At 39.8% G+C, this 20,352-nt stretch overlaps 2 protein-coding genes across 4 annotated transcripts in view; one reads left to right on the forward strand and one right to left on the reverse strand.

Annotated features, from left to right (window-relative positions):
• Positions 1–1,801: 1,801 nt before the first annotated feature.
• Positions 1,802–14,489, reverse strand: si:ch211-282j22.3 (ER degradation-enhancing alpha-mannosidase-like protein 3). Of its 3 annotated transcripts, none has more exons than XM_005938815.3 (21): positions 14,281–14,489; positions 13,236–13,687; positions 13,084–13,129; positions 12,383–12,483; positions 11,146–11,185; positions 10,939–11,051; positions 10,599–10,752; positions 10,312–10,446; positions 10,095–10,200; positions 9,881–9,978; positions 9,645–9,770; positions 9,467–9,550; positions 9,284–9,367; positions 8,972–9,096; positions 8,652–8,817; positions 6,895–7,052; positions 6,686–6,803; positions 5,710–5,883; positions 5,299–5,464; positions 4,992–5,183; positions 1,802–3,900 (listed from the first exon to the last, which is right to left on the reverse strand). In XM_005938815.3, exons 2-21 carry the CDS (start codon positions 13,400–13,402, stop codon positions 3,680–3,682), a joined length of 2,574 nt encoding a protein of 857 aa, XP_005938877.1. In that variant the 5' UTR covers positions 13,403–13,687; positions 14,281–14,489; the 3' UTR covers positions 1,802–3,679. The 3 variants fall into 3 exon arrangements, with proteins under 3 accessions (XP_005938877.1, XP_042079644.1, XP_005938876.1); XM_042223710.1 differs by lacking the exon at positions 14,281–14,489 and adding an exon at positions 13,982–14,193; XM_005938814.3 differs by lacking the exon at positions 14,281–14,489 and adding an exon at positions 13,815–14,193.
• Positions 14,490–15,656: 1,167 nt separating this feature from the next.
• anxa3b (annexin A3b) overlaps positions 15,657–20,352 on the forward strand; it is an 8,116-nt gene continuing 3,420 nt past the window's right edge. Inside the window, exons 1-10 of the mRNA XM_005938810.3 lie at positions 15,657–15,806; positions 16,167–16,206; positions 16,294–16,341; positions 16,435–16,522; positions 17,328–17,422; positions 17,546–17,659; positions 18,644–18,734; positions 18,862–18,941; positions 19,272–19,328; positions 19,684–19,777. Coding sequence (XP_005938872.1) covers positions 16,195–16,206; positions 16,294–16,341; positions 16,435–16,522; positions 17,328–17,422; positions 17,546–17,659; positions 18,644–18,734; positions 18,862–18,941; positions 19,272–19,328; positions 19,684–19,777 — 679 coding nt within the window. The 5' untranslated portion in view covers positions 15,657–15,806; positions 16,167–16,194. The remainder of the gene's footprint in view (positions 15,807–16,166; positions 16,207–16,293; positions 16,342–16,434; positions 16,523–17,327; positions 17,423–17,545; positions 17,660–18,643; positions 18,735–18,861; positions 18,942–19,271; positions 19,329–19,683; positions 19,778–20,352) is intronic.

The following is a 20,352-nucleotide window of genomic DNA, read 5'->3' on the forward strand; positions in this document are numbered from 1 at the left end:
GTAAGTACAACCTGAAATGAACAGGCGAACATGGCATTACACACATAGTACCCATGACATATGAAGTAATGGTTTTCTCTGTGGAGAAGTTTTCACCCACTCTTTCATATAAAATTTGCTTCACGGTTTCATTTATGTAGAGCTCGATTCCCGCCACAGTGTTTCAGTCAGGCTGAGGCCTGGGCTTTGACTGGGCCACAGCAACACCTTGATTCTTTTCTTTTTCAGCCATTCTGTTGTAGATTTGCTGTGTGATCAATATTGACCAAGCTTCAGCTGCTGGTCAGAAGGCCTCACAATCGACTCTAGAATCTAGAGCAGTGACTGCGCGGTGTCTGGGTCCTGTGGCTGTAAAACAAGCCCAGATCATTACCTCTCTGCCAGCGTATTTCACAGTTGGTGCAAGTTGTTTGTGCTGATATGCATTATGGTCAGGCTGCTCCTTACCCTCATAATTCCTATAAAAGCAGTTTGGGTTGACTTAATTTTTCACACTGCTTCTGCATTATGGCTTAACTGTCATAAAATAAATAATGACAAAGTGTCTTATATCAGGGCAGCATGTTCTCCTTGGGTCTGCGTGGGTTCTCTCCAGGTACTCTGCTTCCTCCCACAGTACAAGAACATGCAGTTAGTGGAGTGAGGTTAATTGGGGAAGCTAAATTGCCCAAAGTGTGAATGTGAGTGTGAATGGTTATCTCTGCGTTAGCCGTGTGACAGACTGGTGACCGGTCCAGGATGTACTCCACCTCTCACCCCAGAGGGGATAGGCTCCAGCCCCCTACAACCCTTAATTGGATAAGCAAAGTGGAAAGATGGATGGATGCTATAATATGTCATGTTTTCCACTTCATATGAGGTTGTATTTATCTAACTGTAAGGTCTGATAAAGACCAGATTCCTGTCCTGATATGTAAAACCCTTGTACTTTCGTTTTACTATGACTATACACGCACTTTAAAAAGCTGTGTAATCAAATGGATTTGTGGTATACTGTATTTTGTGACACACACACACACACAAAACCCCCCAACATGTCATTTGTCTTGCAGTAAATTAGATTGCTCTAGGACTACCACTCAACAATTACAACCTCTTTATTCTAAAAGCTGTCCAGAGTCCTTACATGGTGGGGCTTTTTGTGGGTGAAACAGCATCAGCAGCACTATTATAACTGATGTCATCGCAGGCATCATCGTTCTTGCCACGTAGTCCTCTGGAACAAAAACGTGTCAAGGTCTGTCTCATTTTTCCCGGACAAAGGTAGTCAGACAGCATTCTTTTTTTTGAAAAGCTCACAACCCGCTGCAGTGCTGTGGCACGGATGTGATGCATGTGGGTTTTGGAGGCAACTGATGTTACGTGTCTTTTGTGTTGAGCTCAAACTGTACATAAAATATATACATAAAGAAGTTATTTTGCTCTTGCACGATATTTCTAATAAATGTTTTTTAAAAATCCATAAAATTACAAAGACGTGTGTACTTAATATGAAATGTGTTACAATCAAATTGCATTTCCAACCTGTGTACACAGCTGCACACATTACTTTAAACTACTTTTAAAGGGAAAACTAATCACAAAAGGTCTTTAACCAGATAAATACGTCATTATGAAGTGAGAAATAAAGTATCAGAAAGACTACGCTGGATGATTAATCACAAAAGCCTACTACAGGCAAACGGCAACCACATCCTTTAACCTATGACCTCATGGGAAACCATAACTGCCACTGATGATAAAAATGCAGAGTAATGGAAAAAAAAAAAAAAAAAAAAAAAAAAAAAAAAAAAAAAACATAGGTTGGTTGATTGCGTTAGGAATTATGATTTTTAATTTACTGACAAATGTGTCTAAGTTTACGTCCTGGAAAGTGATTTCAGATAATCTCTCTTTTGGCACTTTATGAGCTGCAGGACACAATCCAACAAAAACCTCAGAGTTGCAGAAGAAGCATGAAAATCATTTAAAAGAAGAACAATCCATTTTTTTGGTGCATGGTCCTTTTATCTGCATGAACATTTACATACACAGTCCTGAGGTAAACAGGTTGGCACAGCCTTATAAAAGACCAAACAAATATCTGACTTCAAATTAGCTCAGCAGCATCAGGAAAGGGTGCACTTTACAGTTAGGTAAGGAACAAATGACGGCTCACATTTCCATGTTACACAAAAGTTAAAAATCAAGCAAACTACTATTAGTGTGGATGAAATAGTTATGCAGTGTTTTGAGTTTTAATCCAAAGTTATAACAAGTAAACCTAATGCTGTAAAACAGGTGAGTATGCAAGGAGTGTGTGAGAGTCAGAACCCCAGCTTGTAAATTTATGCAAAATGCATCCACTATAGATTTCAGTCACACGCTGGCATAAATGTGTAGGATTCAGTTGGTCTTTTCTGCTCTGGTAAATGTTAGATGATCCAAAAACCTCACCAAAATTTCACCCAATCCACTTATTCATAAACGTGACAATTTGCAGTGTTTTGAAAGGAGCACTGCAAAAAAAAAAAATTGGCATTTAAAGGAAGATACAAACAATCAATTGTTACACAGTGAAAATGCAATGAAAAATAACCATAATGAGTTATTACATTTGACCGTAAACAAACGTAATAATAGGATGATTCTTTTTTTCCCAATTTTCCACAAGTCTCAAAGTGCAAAGCAGCCTGAACAATCCTTGACGCTGCACCTGAAACCAGGGGTGTCTGCTTGCAAGAAAACCGCCTCTGATCACAGTTTCAGTGTTTCTAAGAAAACGTGAGTTACAACTTAACCGTGTGGCTATTTTTGGGTTGGAAAGCTGAACTTTAAAAGATTCATGACGGTAAATCGTACCGATTTTCTGAATTTGTAAAGACGGATACGTTTTTGTCTTGTGACGTTTTAACTGAGATGCCTTCAAGGGTTTTTTTTAGTCATTACACACATACACACACACACACACACACAGTCACAGACACTGCTCACATAGTAGCAAAAAAGCAGAGCACGCACACACACACACGCACACAAACACACATGCACACTTCATCAATGCAAACTGTATTCACTCTTAAAATTCCCTGAAGTGATTTCCAGTAAGAAAGAAAATAGTTTTTAAATTAACCCAACTTCCTGTTCTTCAACAGCCAGCATTACATTACCGAGAAGCTCTGGTAGCTAACACCACCTACTGGCCATGTAATATTCTACTCTCTATCAATGAATGCCTAAACAGTACTTGTTAAAGTGAAAAGGTGCAATATATACTAAAAATGCACTGCATTGCATAACAACCGTAGCTGAGGACATTTTTGGACCCTTATCTACAGTTTCCTCTGGATGTACTTCATATGGGCCCACAGGAGCAAAAACTACAGGTTAGGTTTAGGTTTACACATTAACAGCCTATCCTTTTAGATTTATATTACTAAGTTTAGTCTCATGAGATCAGAAGCCACACCTCAACCACCATTTCCTGTACCACATGGAGCAGAATCTACAAATCTTTGACTGAAAGGTAAATATAGACCCTTCAAGACAGGCGTAAACATGCCAGTTGTGTCAGTGAGGGCTCCCTGTGCTGTAGGGCAGTGAGGGGCTCTGAGGCACACTCCATCCAGAACCTGACAAGATACCAGTGGCAGCAAAGTTCGGGATCAGCACAGCTCATGGATTTGTGTTTGGTCTGACATTAAGAGTCTGGGATTTGAGAGGGTTGAGTCCTGTCACTGTCCTCTGTGCATGACTGCTGCTGTTTTTCTCTCAGTTCTTCTACTCCCTCGTCCTTAAGAAGCACCTCGTCATTCTCCAAGACAAACTCCAGGGTGCGCCCGCTAGCTGCTCCCCCCTCCATCTCCCCCTCCTCTGCCAGGCGGAGTTTTAGGTTCATGCTGACGTGTTTCTCCATTTTATCTGTAGTACGAGGACAGACAACGACACACGTAAACAGGAGAAGAGCTCACATCTGCAGCACAAACTACGTTTTTCCATATCATTTCATTTTGTCCTCAACTTCAATTCCATTTTTATATTACCCTGAATTAAAAACAACTGAAATAGTGAATCTGCACTTTGCTACCAAGTAAAACAATAATAAAATGATGATAGCTATATGTTCTGGGTCAATTTGGGACCAACAGCTATGTCAAATCCACAAGAAAATACATTGTTGTATGCTACATAAAGTTTGATTTCTGTATTATGTCAGAGGAACCATGACGCACAACATATCCTGTGTAGTTAAAACATCTATTAAAGGACAGAAGCACAAAGGCCTTCCTAACCTTTACAGTGTCTTTTAGACACTATTTGATCAAGTATATATCTGGTGATATTCTATATTTTTCACCTTTCAACAAACATTAAATATATAAAATCAATAAAAATGGTAAGTGACAGATGATAGTAAGTATTTTCTGTGAGGCAGACACTTTTTCCCGTCTATTGTTAACACATTGGTGAGTCACATCACAGAGATTATACACCCAGCATTATCTTTACTACTCTTCACTGCATGAATTCTGAAAACAATGCTATCTAATTTTCTTCCTAACCTTTACAGTGACTTCTATAAAACATATGATTAAGTATAAATCTGATGAGTCTACATCCTTTTTGTTTCCAACAAGCATTAAAAATCTGAATAATATTTTCCTTTGATTCTGTAGACCCTATTAGGGGGTCACAAGCTAGTGTATACCTGGTGTTAGATAAACGGGAGGGCAGCGGGTGTAAAATCTGTGCCAAAATCTATCCACTGTGGCTCCCCCACAGGATATTAGAGACCTATCACCGGTACCACATGAATTCTAAAAATAGTCACCGGCTCCCAGCCAGCTTTGAACAGGGTTCGTGCCAAATTATCCAAGAGACTCAAAAAGTTGGACAGCATTAAAAAAAAAAAGACCAACCAAACTATAATGTCATTTTTTAACTGTTCATGGGATTTGCTGACAATACCATAAACATATTATATCTAATCTAATCTTCCTCCTGATGCTCACCACGTCCGAGCTGCCTCTCTTTGGGCAGCAGCAGCACATCCACATTGTGATGTTTCTCCAGGGCAGCTGTGAGCACGGCACCCTCACGGCTGAACAGGAAGACTAAAGGCAGGGTGATGTCTTCAGTGGAGTCGCCATCTCCAACCATCTGGAAGAGAGGGGTTTCCTCGCTGTTGCTTCCTTCACGGTGGTCTGAGGAACAAAGGCGTATGCTGAGCTCATGAACATCTTTGAAGTCCACTCATTCTAAACTTTGAGAAATACTATAAGAGCAAATGATTTCAGCTCAACTGGTAATGACTCTCACCTATGAAAATAGCTCCTATGGCTCCTGCCTTCTGTAGCCAACGAGCCTTTGCAGCAAACATGCAGTCACCTCTTAGTGCCAGAGCGATGTGGCCTTTTAGGCCCGCTGCATTGTCTATGGGTCCACACGCAGTGTAGGGGGAAGCTTTCACTATGCTTCCCTTCACCTGCAGCACAAGAGTTTGTTTTAATGTGATTTTGTCTTTGCACGTTAGAGAAAAGAACTAAACAAGACCAAGAGAACAAAAATGCATACATAAATTATTAATTTTAATTAGTAGTTCATATTATATCAATTATCTCAGATTGTAATCTATTCAAACACATTGTTGCAATGAAACACATGTTTCTGTCTTTGTTCCTGAAAGCTACACTAGCTTTGACACCGATACCATGTGGTGTGTTATCTCACCCCATGCTCCTGCTTGGTGAGGTCCATCCCAAATTTGGCAGGTCCTGCAGTGAGGACCGTCCTTCCCAGAAATGGTGGGGATATGAGCTGAACGACATGAGGCACCACAACCTCCTCCTCTGGTGCCTGGCTCAATTCTGCTACAAGTTTTACCCGGTAAACTCCTTTATGCTCCTGCAGACATCATTATTTAGAGACCCAATTGAAAACAAGAGCTGGTCAGGTCAGCCATTCCCAAAGTCAAGAGTGCTGCAAATACCCATGTGGCACCAGCCAATCTTCACTCTAATCAAAATACAAGACAAACTGATGGATTTCCCTGAACATTTCATTAAGAAAAAAAAAGAAAAAACACACGCACACACAAACAACACAGACTGTTGGCTATAAATTGCTAATGCTACCCAGTCATATGCAAAGTGTTAAGGAGTGTGACTCCACTACCACTGGTACACAAACATCAACACAAGAGCAGTAAATTTAGGTCAGTGTAATGAGTAATAACACAACCTAACCACCTCCTATTAACATTTTTAATTAGGTTGCAGTACCTATACAACTGGCACATACTTTGGGAATCAGTGGGTTGGACCATTAAAATACATAACTTCACATTTAAACTAAATCTCAGGCAGATTTTGCTTTAAAAGAGTGGGCCGTTATAAGACAAGTATAACAAACTAGATAACTATAATGGAAGAAAATATACTCGTTGAGCCGCAGAGTTTGGACAGTGCCTCCTGGTGGAGTATGAAAATACTGCAGCTGGAGCACTAATTCATTTACAATAATAAACTAAATCAATTTGAATTTAATTTGTTTTACCAATGGCATTAAATATTGAAAAGAAGTATTGTATAAAAAATGGCTGTGGAATTAAAAAAAATTACATGTAATTGTATATTTTCGGACGTATTTTTGACCCTGAACTCATCATTTCAGTTCATATTTAGAGTACAAAATAATCAGTGTATACCTTAAGCCTTCCAGTGTCTCCCATATTGGCTTCGTTCAGTGGAGTGAGAGAAATGCCCATGCTTTTAAAGAACTCCACTGGCTCCATGCCATTATCGTGGAGTGGAAGTTCAATTTCCCTGCAAAGTATGAAGGCAGTCAGGTAAACAACTTCACAAATCCACCAGAGAATTTACTCTGGAATCAAAAGTCTCTTGCAGCTGGACACACCTGATGGGTAAAGGGTGGAAAGCTCGTCCCACCCCAGTGAGGTACTTGTAGCCGTCCCTGATGGTTTTGGCAAATGACGGGTTGTTTGGGAATAACGTCTCAGTGCTGGGACAGGAGTGTGTAAACAGATCTTCTTCTTGAGAAATTCGAACAGTCTCCTGAAGAACAAGACACACCTTTAAATAAGTATGTACCTACTATACAACTATGCCAGTGAGTTTTGCTGTTAACTTCTAAATATACAGCACTGTCATGTAAGTGAGACTTACAATAATTACAATATTCACTAAATTAAGATCACCTTCCTTCTCTATTACAAACCCAAACCTTTGTACTAAAAAACAAAACAAAGTTAGAGATAAATTGGACTGGTGGCATGCTGCCATCCTCATTTTCTTCAAATTTCTGTTATCACAATATCAGTATTAGCACTGTCAGATTTAGTAAAAATTTGACAGTGCTAATGTGAGACATACAAACAAACCAGGTAGCACTGTTTTTGACCTCCTTTTTGCCTCAATTCTTCATGGCACTCATTCAATTAGGTGCTGGAAACTTTTCTCAGAGATCTGGGGCCAAATTGACATGATAGTATCACACAATTACAACAGATCCGTTGTCTGCACATTGTGAGATTATTATATTATCTTATGCCACGTTAGACCCCTAATTAAAGATTGTGAAATTATTATGTCGTTTTAGTTTGCATTATTCTCCTGACTTAGAAGAAGGTGATAACTATTACAGTTATTAAACTGATTTGTATTACATTAAGCTGCTGATCTATTGTGAATGAATGATATTGTTTTCTGATGCATTATACTGCTGAGGTATAAGAAATACTGTTTTCAGAGAGTCATGGCCTTATTCGTCTGATTAGAAAAGAACAGAACACACTGCACAGGAAGCCAAGGTCATAACTTAGACTCACTGAGAGAGAGAAAGAATGTGGATGTTTAGCTTTTATGACTAGGTGGAGGGGGGCTGAAGCTATAAGAATCTGAGGAACGCTCAGACACTTCGAGATCAGGCGGACACCCTCCCGCGCTCATCTCCCCTCCGGATGGTTTATGCTCATAAAGTGTTGAATTGTATGGAATAAAAGATTGTTGATTGAGCATTTATACACCGAGTATTGTCCTTCCTTCAGCCCAAAGATCAAAAGAATTGGGAGGATTTAACAACATCAATGATGCAAATCTCTGGTTCCACCACATCCCAGAGGTGCTTTTGATTGAGATCTGGTGACTTCGGAGGAGTTTTGAAAACCGAGAACTCATTCCAGTTTCAGGTGATCTGAACTTTGTGACATGGTGTGTTATCCTGCTGAAGGCAGCCATCAGAAGGTGGGTACAACCTTGCTCCATTTGAGTTCAAGAAGACAGTCGAGAACAGGTCTACGTGACTAAATCTGCATACAACCCTGGAAGTGATTCTCAGCAGTACGTGTTGACTATAGACAAGAGTACGAGTACCCGGTGGTGAAGATATTAAGAAGGTCACGTAGGCAACTGGAGCCTGGAATATCCACAAGCAACCAGCTGTCAGCTTCAAAAGCATTTCCAATGGGCACTTCCCTTTGTGGACGCAGCTTTAATGAATTGAGTTGTTGACATGTGATTGCCTGATTAGATATCCATGTTAAAAAGCAATTTGACAGGTGGACCTAACAGAGTGGTTGGTATACACAAGCTTGTATAGAAAATAGAGGAAGATAACATTTGCACTGGTGTTTGTGACAAAGTGAGCGCTCTCACCGTATCGTTTCCTGGACAAGGTGGCTGAGTGGTGGAGAGAGATATAGGCAGGAGGTGAGCCTCTGTAGTGAAAATGTAGCCGTCCATATCAATTGGCAGGTGACTCTTCTCAGAAAACATTAGGTACAGGTATTTAAACATCTCAGCCAGAAAGAACGAGTCCATCCTAAACACAGAAAAGCCCACATATATAGAAGAAAGAAAAAAAAATCAGAAGGAGAAAAAAAAATGGTCACATCTGTTTCTGATACTTAAGGTTACACTTAGGTTACACTTTTCAGTTTTTAAATGTTCAGAACAGAGTTTGCCTCACACAGTACCTGTCTTCATGTGTCCCTGTGCGGACATCTTGCACAGCAGCAAACCCGCAAGGCACTCTGGCATAGGCATTGAGCTTTTCCACTATGGATTGTCCCACTCTGAGGTAGTAGGGGTCACCAGTGGCCTGCACACATCAAAATATAATCTTACCTACATGTCCTACAGGATAAGCTCTTCATATCCTTAAAAGGAATAAAATATTTGTATAAATTTGCCAACTTTTAACAAAGTTGAACTTTTACAACCAAAGAAAATGCAATATATTTACTCAGCGACACTAGTAGTGACAGAGATTAAATATACAGGGTTACCTTATAGAGGTAGTAGGTGCTTTCTGCAAACTCTGGTCTCAGTAGGTGTTGACCCCAATGAACTCTGAACTCTGTAGTGAAAGCCTTCAGTGAGATGAACAAAAAACAAAAGAGGTTAGTACCACTTTTCTTGACTGCTGAAATGTTCTGGGATACAGAGAAATACAAATACTGAGTCATTACCTCTGGAAGAAACTTGTGCTGTTTGGTTACTTGGTAAAGCATTTCATGAGTTTCAATGGCTGGTTTCAGATCCCCTCGCAAAACCTATATAAGCAAAAGCAGGACTTTAGAAACTATAAACAACAAACTATTTCACTATTAAAAGAGTCAATATGCTTAACTGAGCACATCTTAAGACCTGCAGGCCAGGGAAGAATGCCAGGAGAGAGTCCATCCAGCTTCGCACACTCACTGTGGGGTTGTGCATGTGTACATTGAGCAGCAGGGGAGGCTGACTGATGTACTTCATAATGGCACTGTAGTGCTGTAGAGGGAAAACCAAGAAACACAAATAATTACTGTAGTGTTTTCAGCTCAAACACTATAATATGACAGACTGTGTGAGACAATGATGTTACAGCAAGGAATGCTTACAACGTTGAACCTGTCCAGAAAGACATTGTCTCCCAGAAGAATGTACGCCTTCATCAGGTATTCATAGTATGAATCGATGCCAGCGCCAACTCCACTGTCTGCAAACACAGAAGCCACAAGACTCAGTAAGGCTCGATTTCCACCGCTTGTGTGAGAACCTGCATGATTCCAGTGCTGTTGATGTTTGTGTATCTTTGTGTTTAAACTGCCTCACCCCTCCGGACCCATTCTCCATTGTGGATATTGATGACAGTCCCCACCAAGTCACTTCCCCTCTGTCGCCTCTCCCAGAGGACATCCAGAGCTTTCCTTGCATGTTCCTGTAAAAGTATTACATGCTTAAACTCTTTGAGGTGAAAACTACACTCAGCTATAATTCCTAACATGAAAAAGTAAAAAAAAGAAAAAAAGAAGGAAGAATAAGGTAATACCTCAAACACAGAGTTTCCTGACAGCCTGCTGAGGGCAGCGAATTCCAGGATCATTGTTCCTGCACATGCTGTGCAGGTGTCGGACTCGGTGCCTGTCCGGGAAAGTGGGTTTAGGACACCGTAGCGCAGATTTACCTGGTGAGCCAAATACAGCGAAAATTATATCAGTTACTGTGCAAAATGAGGAACACGTTTGTCGTTTATTAGTGCCTAATTTTGAAGAACTAGATAGCATATAATGAATCTGCAATAAGGTTTGTGATATTTAACAATAAAATAAGCACTACCTTAGGATAGGGAAGGCCACTTGTGGTGTTAAAGGCAGGCAGTAATCGATGGCCCAGCTCTTTGGCCATATGTAGGAGCTCGTCACGATACCATTGCATCCTCTCCCCACGTTGCCGTAGGAGGTCAGCCATCACATGGCCCCCTAAAAGCCCACTGGGAAGAAGAAATACTCAGGATATTTCTTTCCAGTGACGATAAAACGATGTACTGATGTCAAAAAATACTACAATTGGAATAATGAGCCAAGAAAAAAAGCACTTCAAATAAAGCCGTTAATACAAATCTAAGGAAAATAACAAAGGCTGTATAATATATTATATATATACATAAGATTCATACCCTAAAACTCTGATATTGGTCTCAAACACTGACACCACCACATCGTTGTCGAGGCGTACATCACTCACAGCCTTCTTCACTGCCTCCTCAAACTCATCAAGCTTGTTTAAAACCTGTTTAAAATTCATGCGAGCGAAAGAAATAATTGTTCAAAAACACAAGCAAAGCAATATTGTTTTTTTTATGAGAGGAAAATCAAATACTTACCACCAGGGTGTCAAGGGTGTCAATCAGAGTGAGAGAAAACCTAAAAAGATTGTTGAAACGAATATTATGACATGTCGATAGCTAGCAGAGTGCAGCATAGCTGGTGTCCTACTTTCCACTGATTCAGTTAAATTTGTAATGACTCATGCTGAGTCTGAAGCTAAATGTTACATTATAAAACACGTGTTGTACATAGATCTGTGTATGGCACTCCAAGATGCCGATTTAATGCCTTCCTGTTGGTTTTATTGCTTAAACTAGCGGCTCATTCAGCATCTCTGAATACTAGGGTATTTTTGAAGAGAATAGCAGGGCAAGACTATAGTTCCTGTCTTCTTTAAGGATGCAAAATCATTCTCAGAAGCATTAGACCAGGTATGTTGACCCAGGGTGATATGTAAAACCTGCAGGACACCGACCCTTGAGGCCTGGAGTTGGACACCCCTGCATTAGACAAATTAGACTTGGCATGCAAAACATTTTGCACCCTTGTCAAAAATTCCTTACTGTGACTACTTCAGCAAGCAGGAGATGAAATGATCTCTAAATGGCTTCAAATTGAAAATTAAACATACTTTTCATAGAATTTTAAGCACGGTGAGTATCACTTTTGCCCTGTGGATTTTAGGAGTGAAAGAAAGTTTACAAAAGAGATCTTAGCTGTCAGATAACTTCTAGATATCATGTAGCTTGATACAGCTACATCCTGTTCAGAGTCATTTTTAGAAAAGTATTGGTGATACACATTTTATAAATACTTTCATTTTATTTGTAAAGTGGGGGTAAAAGTGTTTCCACAAAGCTCTTTTCTCAAACAACAGGAATGGTGATGGTCAAGTTGTGGTCCGGAAAAGCAAAAGAATTACTGCAAAAAATACTCACAGGATTCCTAGAAAGCCGAATCAAAATTGTTCTATGACTGCAAAAGACCGTCAGGAAGATTTATCAGGGTTCTTATCATGCAGGGTAGACAACCCCCCCCCCTTCCCCTCTCTGTTATCTTGTTGTCCTTTCAGAACCTCAGCAGATAAGAGATGATGAAGTAATCTTGCTCAAAATATCAAAAATATCTCATCTCTTACTTTATGCCATTTGGAAATCAGGTCATCTTTTATCTGCTAATCTTAAACTGCTCACACTCAAACCTTTGCTGCAATACTTTGGTCTGGCTGCTGCTTGAAGGAATTTAAATGTATACGCTTTTCATGCTCCAAATGTCAATTAACGATTTACTTACTTCCCCAAGGAGTCATCTATGTCCCCTCTGTTGGGCTCCAGGCCACGCACTCTCCCTCTGCAGCTTAGAGGCATCAGCTCATCGGCTGGATAGGCATATTTCTACAACAGAAACAAACATTTGCCTCCATGCTTTCATTATCATTTCACATAAAATGTTTCATTGAGGAAGGATGGGTGGAGATCAATAGCTTATACACCTCCCACTTCACCTGGCACATACAGTGTTAGTTCTCACTCAACAATGTCCCTTAAGTTTTCCATCTAAATATTCAAACTATTAGCGGACTCAGTTGAAGAAATCTTTGACAGTTTAACTAAGGAATGTACTTGTTTAAACTCCTTCTAGTGATAATTTTGCGTCTTTATCGCCCTTTTACATGCAATAATCAGTTAAACATTAGCTGCTCTACCTATATTAAATATACACTTAGATTAATTTATGTTAGGACATCTACTTTTTACTTCTACCACACACACTTTAGGTCGTGCGTGCCTCTTTGTCCAACTCTGGTTATCCTATAAAGGCACAGGTGAGTCTGACCCTCTCCAGCATTACTAACAGCAACCTCAACCAACATGCTTGCTTGCATGCACGTTTCCAATTGGAAGCAACTGACTCGTCTTTTCTCTGGACTTTTGCAAAAAGCAAACATAAACTTACTGGTAATTACAATTATTATGCTGTAACGAACACCTTACCATGTAACTGCCATAAGCGTGATCAAACATTTCAACAATCTGGTCCCTGCACAGAAGAAAAACAAAACGGGTAAAGACGCAAAAGTTAAATGCTTTCAATAATTTTACAAAAGCGCACTCACTGTTTATATGTCTATGTGAACATTCATCACCTGATTGCGCCCTTTTCCTCGGGTGTCATATTCTGGCTCTCTTGACATTTTCCCCAGCAGAAAAGACTAACGACCAGGAGAGTTTTCCACATCATCCCTGTGGTAGAAGCAGAGCCCGATTCCCAGCACTGTTTGTTTCCAGTTGTTCTCATGTAGCTTTGCATCATGATAAACTTTTAACAGGGACAAACAAAGCTCCTGCTCTCCGTCCAGCGCCCACACAAAGTCAAACAGTGGAGCTGGCACAGCTGTCCTCCTTTAGAGTCCAGGTCATCTTCTCAGAGAAATGGCTCTGAGATGCCGACGTTAGCTACCTCCAAGTTCCATGTCCGTATTTACAACCCGGTTTCTCTGTAGTTCATCCTGTGTTGTTACAACCATCACATGCCCTCAGAGCACCCCAGATGACCGGTGTTCATGTAAACAAGGGACAGCAAGTGACGTTAGCTTCCCTGTAAAGGAAAAACGAGAGTAAGCACGAAGCCCTGGTTAAGCGCAGAAAGACCGAACAGGTTTAGTAGTGCACTTCTTTTTAAAGGCTGTAGTCTGGAAAAAATAAAATAAATATTAAGACGTTACCAAAGTGATGTCACAGTGAAATGGAGTGGCTAATTCTCGCTAGCCATGATACTACTGGGAGGTTCCCTGTTGCTAGTCGGCTATCCAGCCGCTAGTTCGGCAAAGCTATTTAGTGAGCTAATGAGGTCGCTCGTTAAAAAATAAAAGTGAAACAGGCCAAAACATACTCTGGGATTAAGAACGAATGCTCCAGTCGCCGTATTAAATGAAAACGAGTGCTAAACAGCTTTTCTTAAGGGCCGCTGACACGTCTCCAAGTGTCACTATAGTACTGAGCTGTCAGAGAGCTGACAGGCTTAGTCGCTACCCGGCTATGGTGGGTAAATTTCTCCCCGAGTTTAGCTCTCAGGATAAGTTCGTGCCACGTAGAGCATCTGTTTTCCTTTCGCCCACCTCTATTTCCTCTAGTTCATCGGGTTATAGTTAAGATTTCAGAAGGATAAAAATAAGATTATGTTTCACTCACCATGTAACAGAGGTCAGATTGCTATAACAGCAATCTTCCTTAAAGGCTTTAATTAGGGCGAAACAGCAACCTCACAAGGTAGGCGGTGTCAGCGAGGAGGCCTTTTGTAACGTCCCAAAGACTTTGATGTATTTACGTTTATATAAATTCACACTTATCAGAAAAATAGATCGATGCACCATGCAAAAGGAAGTAAGTAAAAATCATGAGATTTTACATTTCCACGGGAATTACTTAGAGCTCATGGTGGAAAATATAATCTAGATTATATAATCTAGATTATATTTTTAAAAAGCAAAGCACCCAAGATCCATCCAGGAAATGCAGCCTAATGCCTGCTTTTTTCATGGTCCCTTTCCTAATAAGGTCTGTAGTGTCTCCAGTTTACCGAAAGATGTCGCAGCTGTCTCCTTTCCTTTTCTTATCAGCCTACTTCCACACATCACCTGGAATTTACGCATTTTTTATTCATATAGACATCTGACCACAGGATGTTTCCATGCATTAGCTGTTGCTGCTATATAATCTCACTTAAATCAGCAGTCCCGTTTTCATAGTGGCACACTCTCCTGACAATTGTGGATGCATAAACCCGCCTGGTGCGCCTCAGGAGGCAGGCAGGGCATCTTTGAATTTGGGCTAGGCTGAACTAAGCCCACGTGCTCCTCTCTGTTTTGCTTAATAATAAAACATATGGTTTCGCGTGCCTCATATTTACTAGGTAAATACATTTGCGTGCATAATTTAATTTTAGCTGTGCTGAAAGAATATTGAATATTAAGGATGTAGGCTAGATAAACATCTGTAATCTCATTAGGCTGCTTAGGAAATTATGCGATAAGGCCAAAGCACATATTCATCCTGTCACATTTCCTTCCTCCTTCTCTCTGACTCATGTTTTTACCCTGCCATGGACTTTAGACCTGCTAAAAAGTTTGTTAGATTGGATTAAAAAATGTAACTAAATATATTTACTCAAATGGACATTACTTTAGAAGTCGTACTTCATATTTTCTCACTGTTTTAACTCTACTATCCCCCCTATTTGATCCGTTTATTTGCTTTGGGCTTAACGAGTACACAGACCTAATCAACACATACTTGTTAGAAAACGTAACGACATATATTTTAATCATACTTATGGGAAATTTACATAGATATAAAATCAAAGAGAGGATCTGGAAATCACTGCCTATAGATAATAGGTGTTTAAATACACCTATTACTACCATCGAAGTAAAAGCTCTATATGGGTACTAAATGGAATCCAAAATATTTCAGAAATGCAGTTAGTTCGGCTGTTGCGCAAAGTCGTCAGCCTGTCGTAATCTCTCTTGCTTTATTTCTGTGGTAACCGGCTGTACTCTTACTCTGCAGGAGTGAGGAGTTCATGAGAGACGTACTCTGTGATTCACTGTACTCCAGCCCACAGTGGGCGTTGCTTATCAACCCCTTTGAAAGGTGTGGCGACTTTTTACGCGTTTGTGAAATTCGTTCTCAGACTTCAATCTTCTCCTTGTTTCTTGGTAAGACGAAAAAGAACACATTTTAAAACTTTTATCAGCTTCCTGGATGTGCGTGTTGTTGTTGTTTTTTTTAAAGGAAATTTGCTCTTTAGATATGCCTCGTCTACATTCGGATCTTACTTGTTTGCGTTTCTGTAGTTCCTTTTGCGCACGTTGTCTCGACTTTAGTTAGTTTTGTATTATTGTACCCTACAGATTTGTTTGTGATGCCACATCAATGCCCTTAAAAGCGCTGCCCTGATTAGATGGAATGGCGATCTGCAGCTGGAAAAAAATCCATTAAAGCATGAGTCAGCTCTTAAGATGCTACATTACAACACAATTATGGTGCTAATAGTGTATTTTCTTTCTTCTCTGTAGTGTAAAACGCCTCCCTTAAACCACCAGAATGTCTGTTTGGGTAAGTACTTCTACATAGATGTCTGTTTGTATCCGTGTAGGCTCAAAATATGAGAAAATGAAGGCGGTCACCCTCTCTGTGTTTCAGGATGACTTGGACCTGCTCTTAGACAACCCCTCTTCACTGACTGTGACAGTAAGTACAACCTGCTCTTCTTTTATAGCATGATACATGGTACAGTTATTACCTGTGGATTAGTTTTCACTGGCATGCATCTGTGTCTATCAGTCCAGTGCAAGAGGAACTGTGAAGGACAAGGCAAATTTCAAAGTGGATGAAGATGTGTCTGCTCTCAGGAAGGCCATAGAGGGCCTTGGTAAGCTAATGGTTTACCATCATTGATATATTTTTATAGATATATATCTGACTGATATGTAAAGCACTTCGGCAAATGTGCTCATGTGCCTTTTTATTGCAGTATAAAGGTATAATGCAAGGTGAACTCATTCACATATACACTCAGGTACTTTATTAATCTAAAAGAAAAGTAGCCATACATTCAAGTTCAAAATGGAGTGGATAAACCATTAGGGAAATCTTTATCTGTTATCCAGTTCAAATAGCAGCAAGAGTGCTAAGGGAGGTTTACAGGATGGTAGTGAGACCTGCTATGTTGTATGGTTTGGAGACAGAGGCACTGTCCAAAAGACAGGAGGCTGAGCTGGAAGTGTCAGAGCTGAAAATGCTCAGATTTTCTTGGGAGTGACCAGGATGGACTCTCTTAAGAAAATAGAAATGATTACAACAGACGGACAGCTCAGTTTGAGATGTTTGGAGACAAAGTTAGAGAGGCAAGGCTGAGATGGTTTGGACATGTGCAGAGGATGCTGAAGATGGAGCTCCCAGCAAGGAGGCAAAGAGGAAGGTTCATAGATGAATTGAAGGAGGACATACAGAGAGTTGGTGTGAGAGAGGAGGATGCTAGCGACATGGTGAGATGGAAGCAGATGATCTGCTTTGAGCAGCTGAAAGAAGGAGATCCAGTTCAGTTCACTCTCACCATACAATAGGAGGTTGATAATAGACATGAAGTAAAATGACAATTTGATGAAAGTTCTACACTTTTTTTTTTTTAAAAATTGGAAGAATTAAAAGTTCGCTTGGTGTTGTTTTCTTCAAAGGTACAACAGAAAAGACTCTGATTGATGTGTTGACCCAAAGAAGCAGTGCTCAGCGTCAGCTCATCGCCAAGGCTTATGAGAAAGCCACAGGAAGGGTATATAAATACACTTGCCTGTTTAATTTTCAAGCTTTTTCTTTCTTTGATGTTGACACAGACAAAGGCCAAATTGAGTTTGTCATTATTGGTGCAGGACTTGATTTTATTCCTCCCAATTAGACATTAATAGATGACCTGAAGGGTGACACTCGTGGAGACTTTGAAGACGTGTTAGTAGCCTTGGTAACGCCTCCTGCTCTCTATGACTGCCAGGAAGTCATCAAAGCTATGAAGGTAAGACTTTGTTAAACTAAGATAATTTGAATCATGTTTTTAAAACAATTTTCTAAAAGGTGACTTACTCAGTGATTGAAGAAATAGGTTACAAAAATAATTTCTAAATTTGATGTGCACTATAATTTGTTCACTAAAGATTTGTTTGGATTGAGTATAATGTTAAACTTAATGCTAAATGTAAAGAATATTAAAGAAAGAAGATCTATTGGAGATTACAGCCCGGTTTTAATTAGTGGAGAAAAGGCTGAACAAGTGACGACTTTTAAGGGGTTCACTTTGATTGCCAGTTACAGCGGCTTCATCATGTGGAGCATGTGTGTGCACAAATTAGTCAGTGTTTTAAGAAGGCTTAGTGTCCATGGAGTGGATAAATATTGTGTTGCTCTTCCATAGGACAACTATTGACTCTAATAGTCAAGCTCAGATCCCAAATTCAACATTTGATTTAAAGGGCTGATAACTGGGATGCTCTCTTCATCTACCCTCCTGAAGATATTTGAAGAGTCTGTGTAAAACAGGGTCTGAAAATTAAGGAAAAAATTACATCCTTTATAATGAGGATGACTAGATGCCCTCAGGAAAAAGGTTCAGGGTACCAATCCGTGAGTTTAAAAGGTTTACGTTTTCTCTAGTGCCATTATCAGTCAAATTATTGTTTGGTAGTAGGTGAAATTGTAAATGAGTGTTTGGTGTTTATTTGTGTGTGTGTGTGTGTGTGTGTGTGTGTGTGTGTTATCTTACATGATATGTTCCACTCACTTGTCCAAGGAAATTTCTTCTAAGTAGACAATAAATGCTAATCTAATCTAATTTTGCTATACTTATGGTTTGGACTTTAAACAACAGTTCACTATGATATTTTTTTATTTATACAGCACATGTCAACATCGGGTTCATAAGAGCCTGATCTTCAGATGTATTAAACTGTATTGTTTTGACATTATCATTTATTTATTCATTTGTATATCCTTGTGCATACAGGGTGCAGGGACCACAGAAAGCACTCTGACAGAAATATTTGCTTCGAGATCCAACAAGCAGATCCGAGAACTGTCTGAAGCATACCTAGCAAGTAGGACATTTTAACACACAGTGTTTCAAATGTATCTGATGAAACTGAAATCATAAATGAGTTGGCAGCTGTTTGTGATGTACTACGGTATTGTGAAATTGTCATGTATTCCGCTGTCTCACTGGAGAAACGGGAAGAGCGATGATTCACGACCTGCAGTCGGAGGTATCTGGAGATTATGGAAAAGCACTGCTGATCTTGGCCGAGGTATAGCACATGAAATTTCAGCAGATGACATAACATTCCCAACAAATAAGAACCACAACCACATTGAAATTTACTGCAGTCAGCAGGTGTGTAGTGAGTGTTTATGTTTTAGAAATATACTCTTAAAGCACCTTGATTTCTTCATATCCAAATACTGATTGTAGGAAGAAATGCAGGAAATACAAATAATGTCCTGTGTGAGCTAAATGAGTTGCGCCATTTTTAAGTTACATTGTTTATTTAGAATATTGAATTGTGAGGATATCATTATAGCCTATTTCAAAGTTTCTTTTTTTTCTCTTCGCCTCACAAACCCGTCCTCCCTCACAGGGGAAGAGAGATGAGACCACCAGCGTGGATGCTGCCAAAGCAAAAGCTGATGCTAAGGTACACTTTTTTTACGTTTGGTTCATTTGTGTATAAACACTTGCTTTTCAAACTGAGGTAACTTTTGTGTTACTGCAGTACAAACATTTTAAATAGCAGCTTTCTCTTTCACATTTTTAGGTTAATTCATTCAGAGTTTGGTGGCATCGCTCATCTCAGCTAACGCACCTTGCTGGGTGATGCAAGTTTCAACCTGCACCTATGTTGAAAGCATGTTGAAATTTTCTCATGTTGGATTCAGTTAATCTAGTGTGCTTGCGTTGAACTTTGACTCTGTGTGTTTTTCTTTTTTACTTTTTCTTTTTTTAGTGTAGTCCAACAATATTATACTCATACCTTTTCTGAATCCATGCAGGCCTTGTATGAAGCAGGAGAGAAGAAGTGGGGAACTGACGAGGGGAAGTTTATTGACATCCTGTGCCACAGAAGTGTTCCCCAGCTCAGGCAAAGTGGGTTGATCCCTGACCTATCATTCATCCTGTGGATAAATAGCATCTTAGAAATAGTACTAAGAGTTTACAGCCGTGCTTGCAACTCTCTGAGGCTGTTTATCAAGAGCAACATGCTAACATGCTCACCTTGACAGTGCAAGTATGCCATTTAAAACTAAGAACGCTAAGGCTGATGGAAGCGTATTTGGTTAGTAGATTTTTAGTCAAATGCCATGGTGACACTAAAAGGCATTTAATCAGGATTTATTCTCACTGACACCTGATCAAAAACATTATAGATAGACTCCATTAGTTGAGGCAGTATCTATGTGATCAAGTTCAAGACACAAAAACCCAAAGATGCAATCTCATGATGGTGCAATAAGCAAAGTCATTCATCTTCTGTGGGCTCTTGAAGTGAACTTATAATGCTTTTTTTTTTTTTTTTTAATTTTCTGCTTTGGGACGCTCTAATTGGTTTGTTTCAGACACTTTTTTTCTAACTCTTGGCTTTGTATTATGCTAGTGAGAGGGGATATTCTTATTCATTCAGGGCCGTCTAAGGTACTTGCTGTCACCACAGCAGATCCAGA

The sequence above is a fragment of the Haplochromis burtoni genome, unplaced genomic scaffold (genome assembly GCF_018398535.1).
Source record: "Haplochromis burtoni strain Fernald_Lab_line unplaced genomic scaffold, NCSU_Asbu1 Contig_118, whole genome shotgun sequence".
NCBI classification, from domain to species: Eukaryota; Metazoa; Chordata; class Actinopteri; order Cichliformes; family Cichlidae; genus Haplochromis; species Haplochromis burtoni.

Bases quoted from the DNA above. Each gene is read 5' to 3' on its own strand.
- si:ch211-282j22.3 (XM_005938815.3), bottom strand. From the start codon at position 13,402: ATGATGCAAAGCTACATGAGAACAACTGGAAACAAACAGTGCTGGGAA. The intron at 12,484-13,083 runs GTAAGGTGTTCG...TTTCTGTTGTAG, and splicing joins ACGCTTATGGCAGTTACATG to AAATATGCCTATCCAGCCGA. The intron at 9,097-9,283 runs GTAACCCTGTAT...TGATGTGTGCAG, and splicing joins GCACCTACTACCTCTATAAG to GCCACTGGTGACCCCTACTA.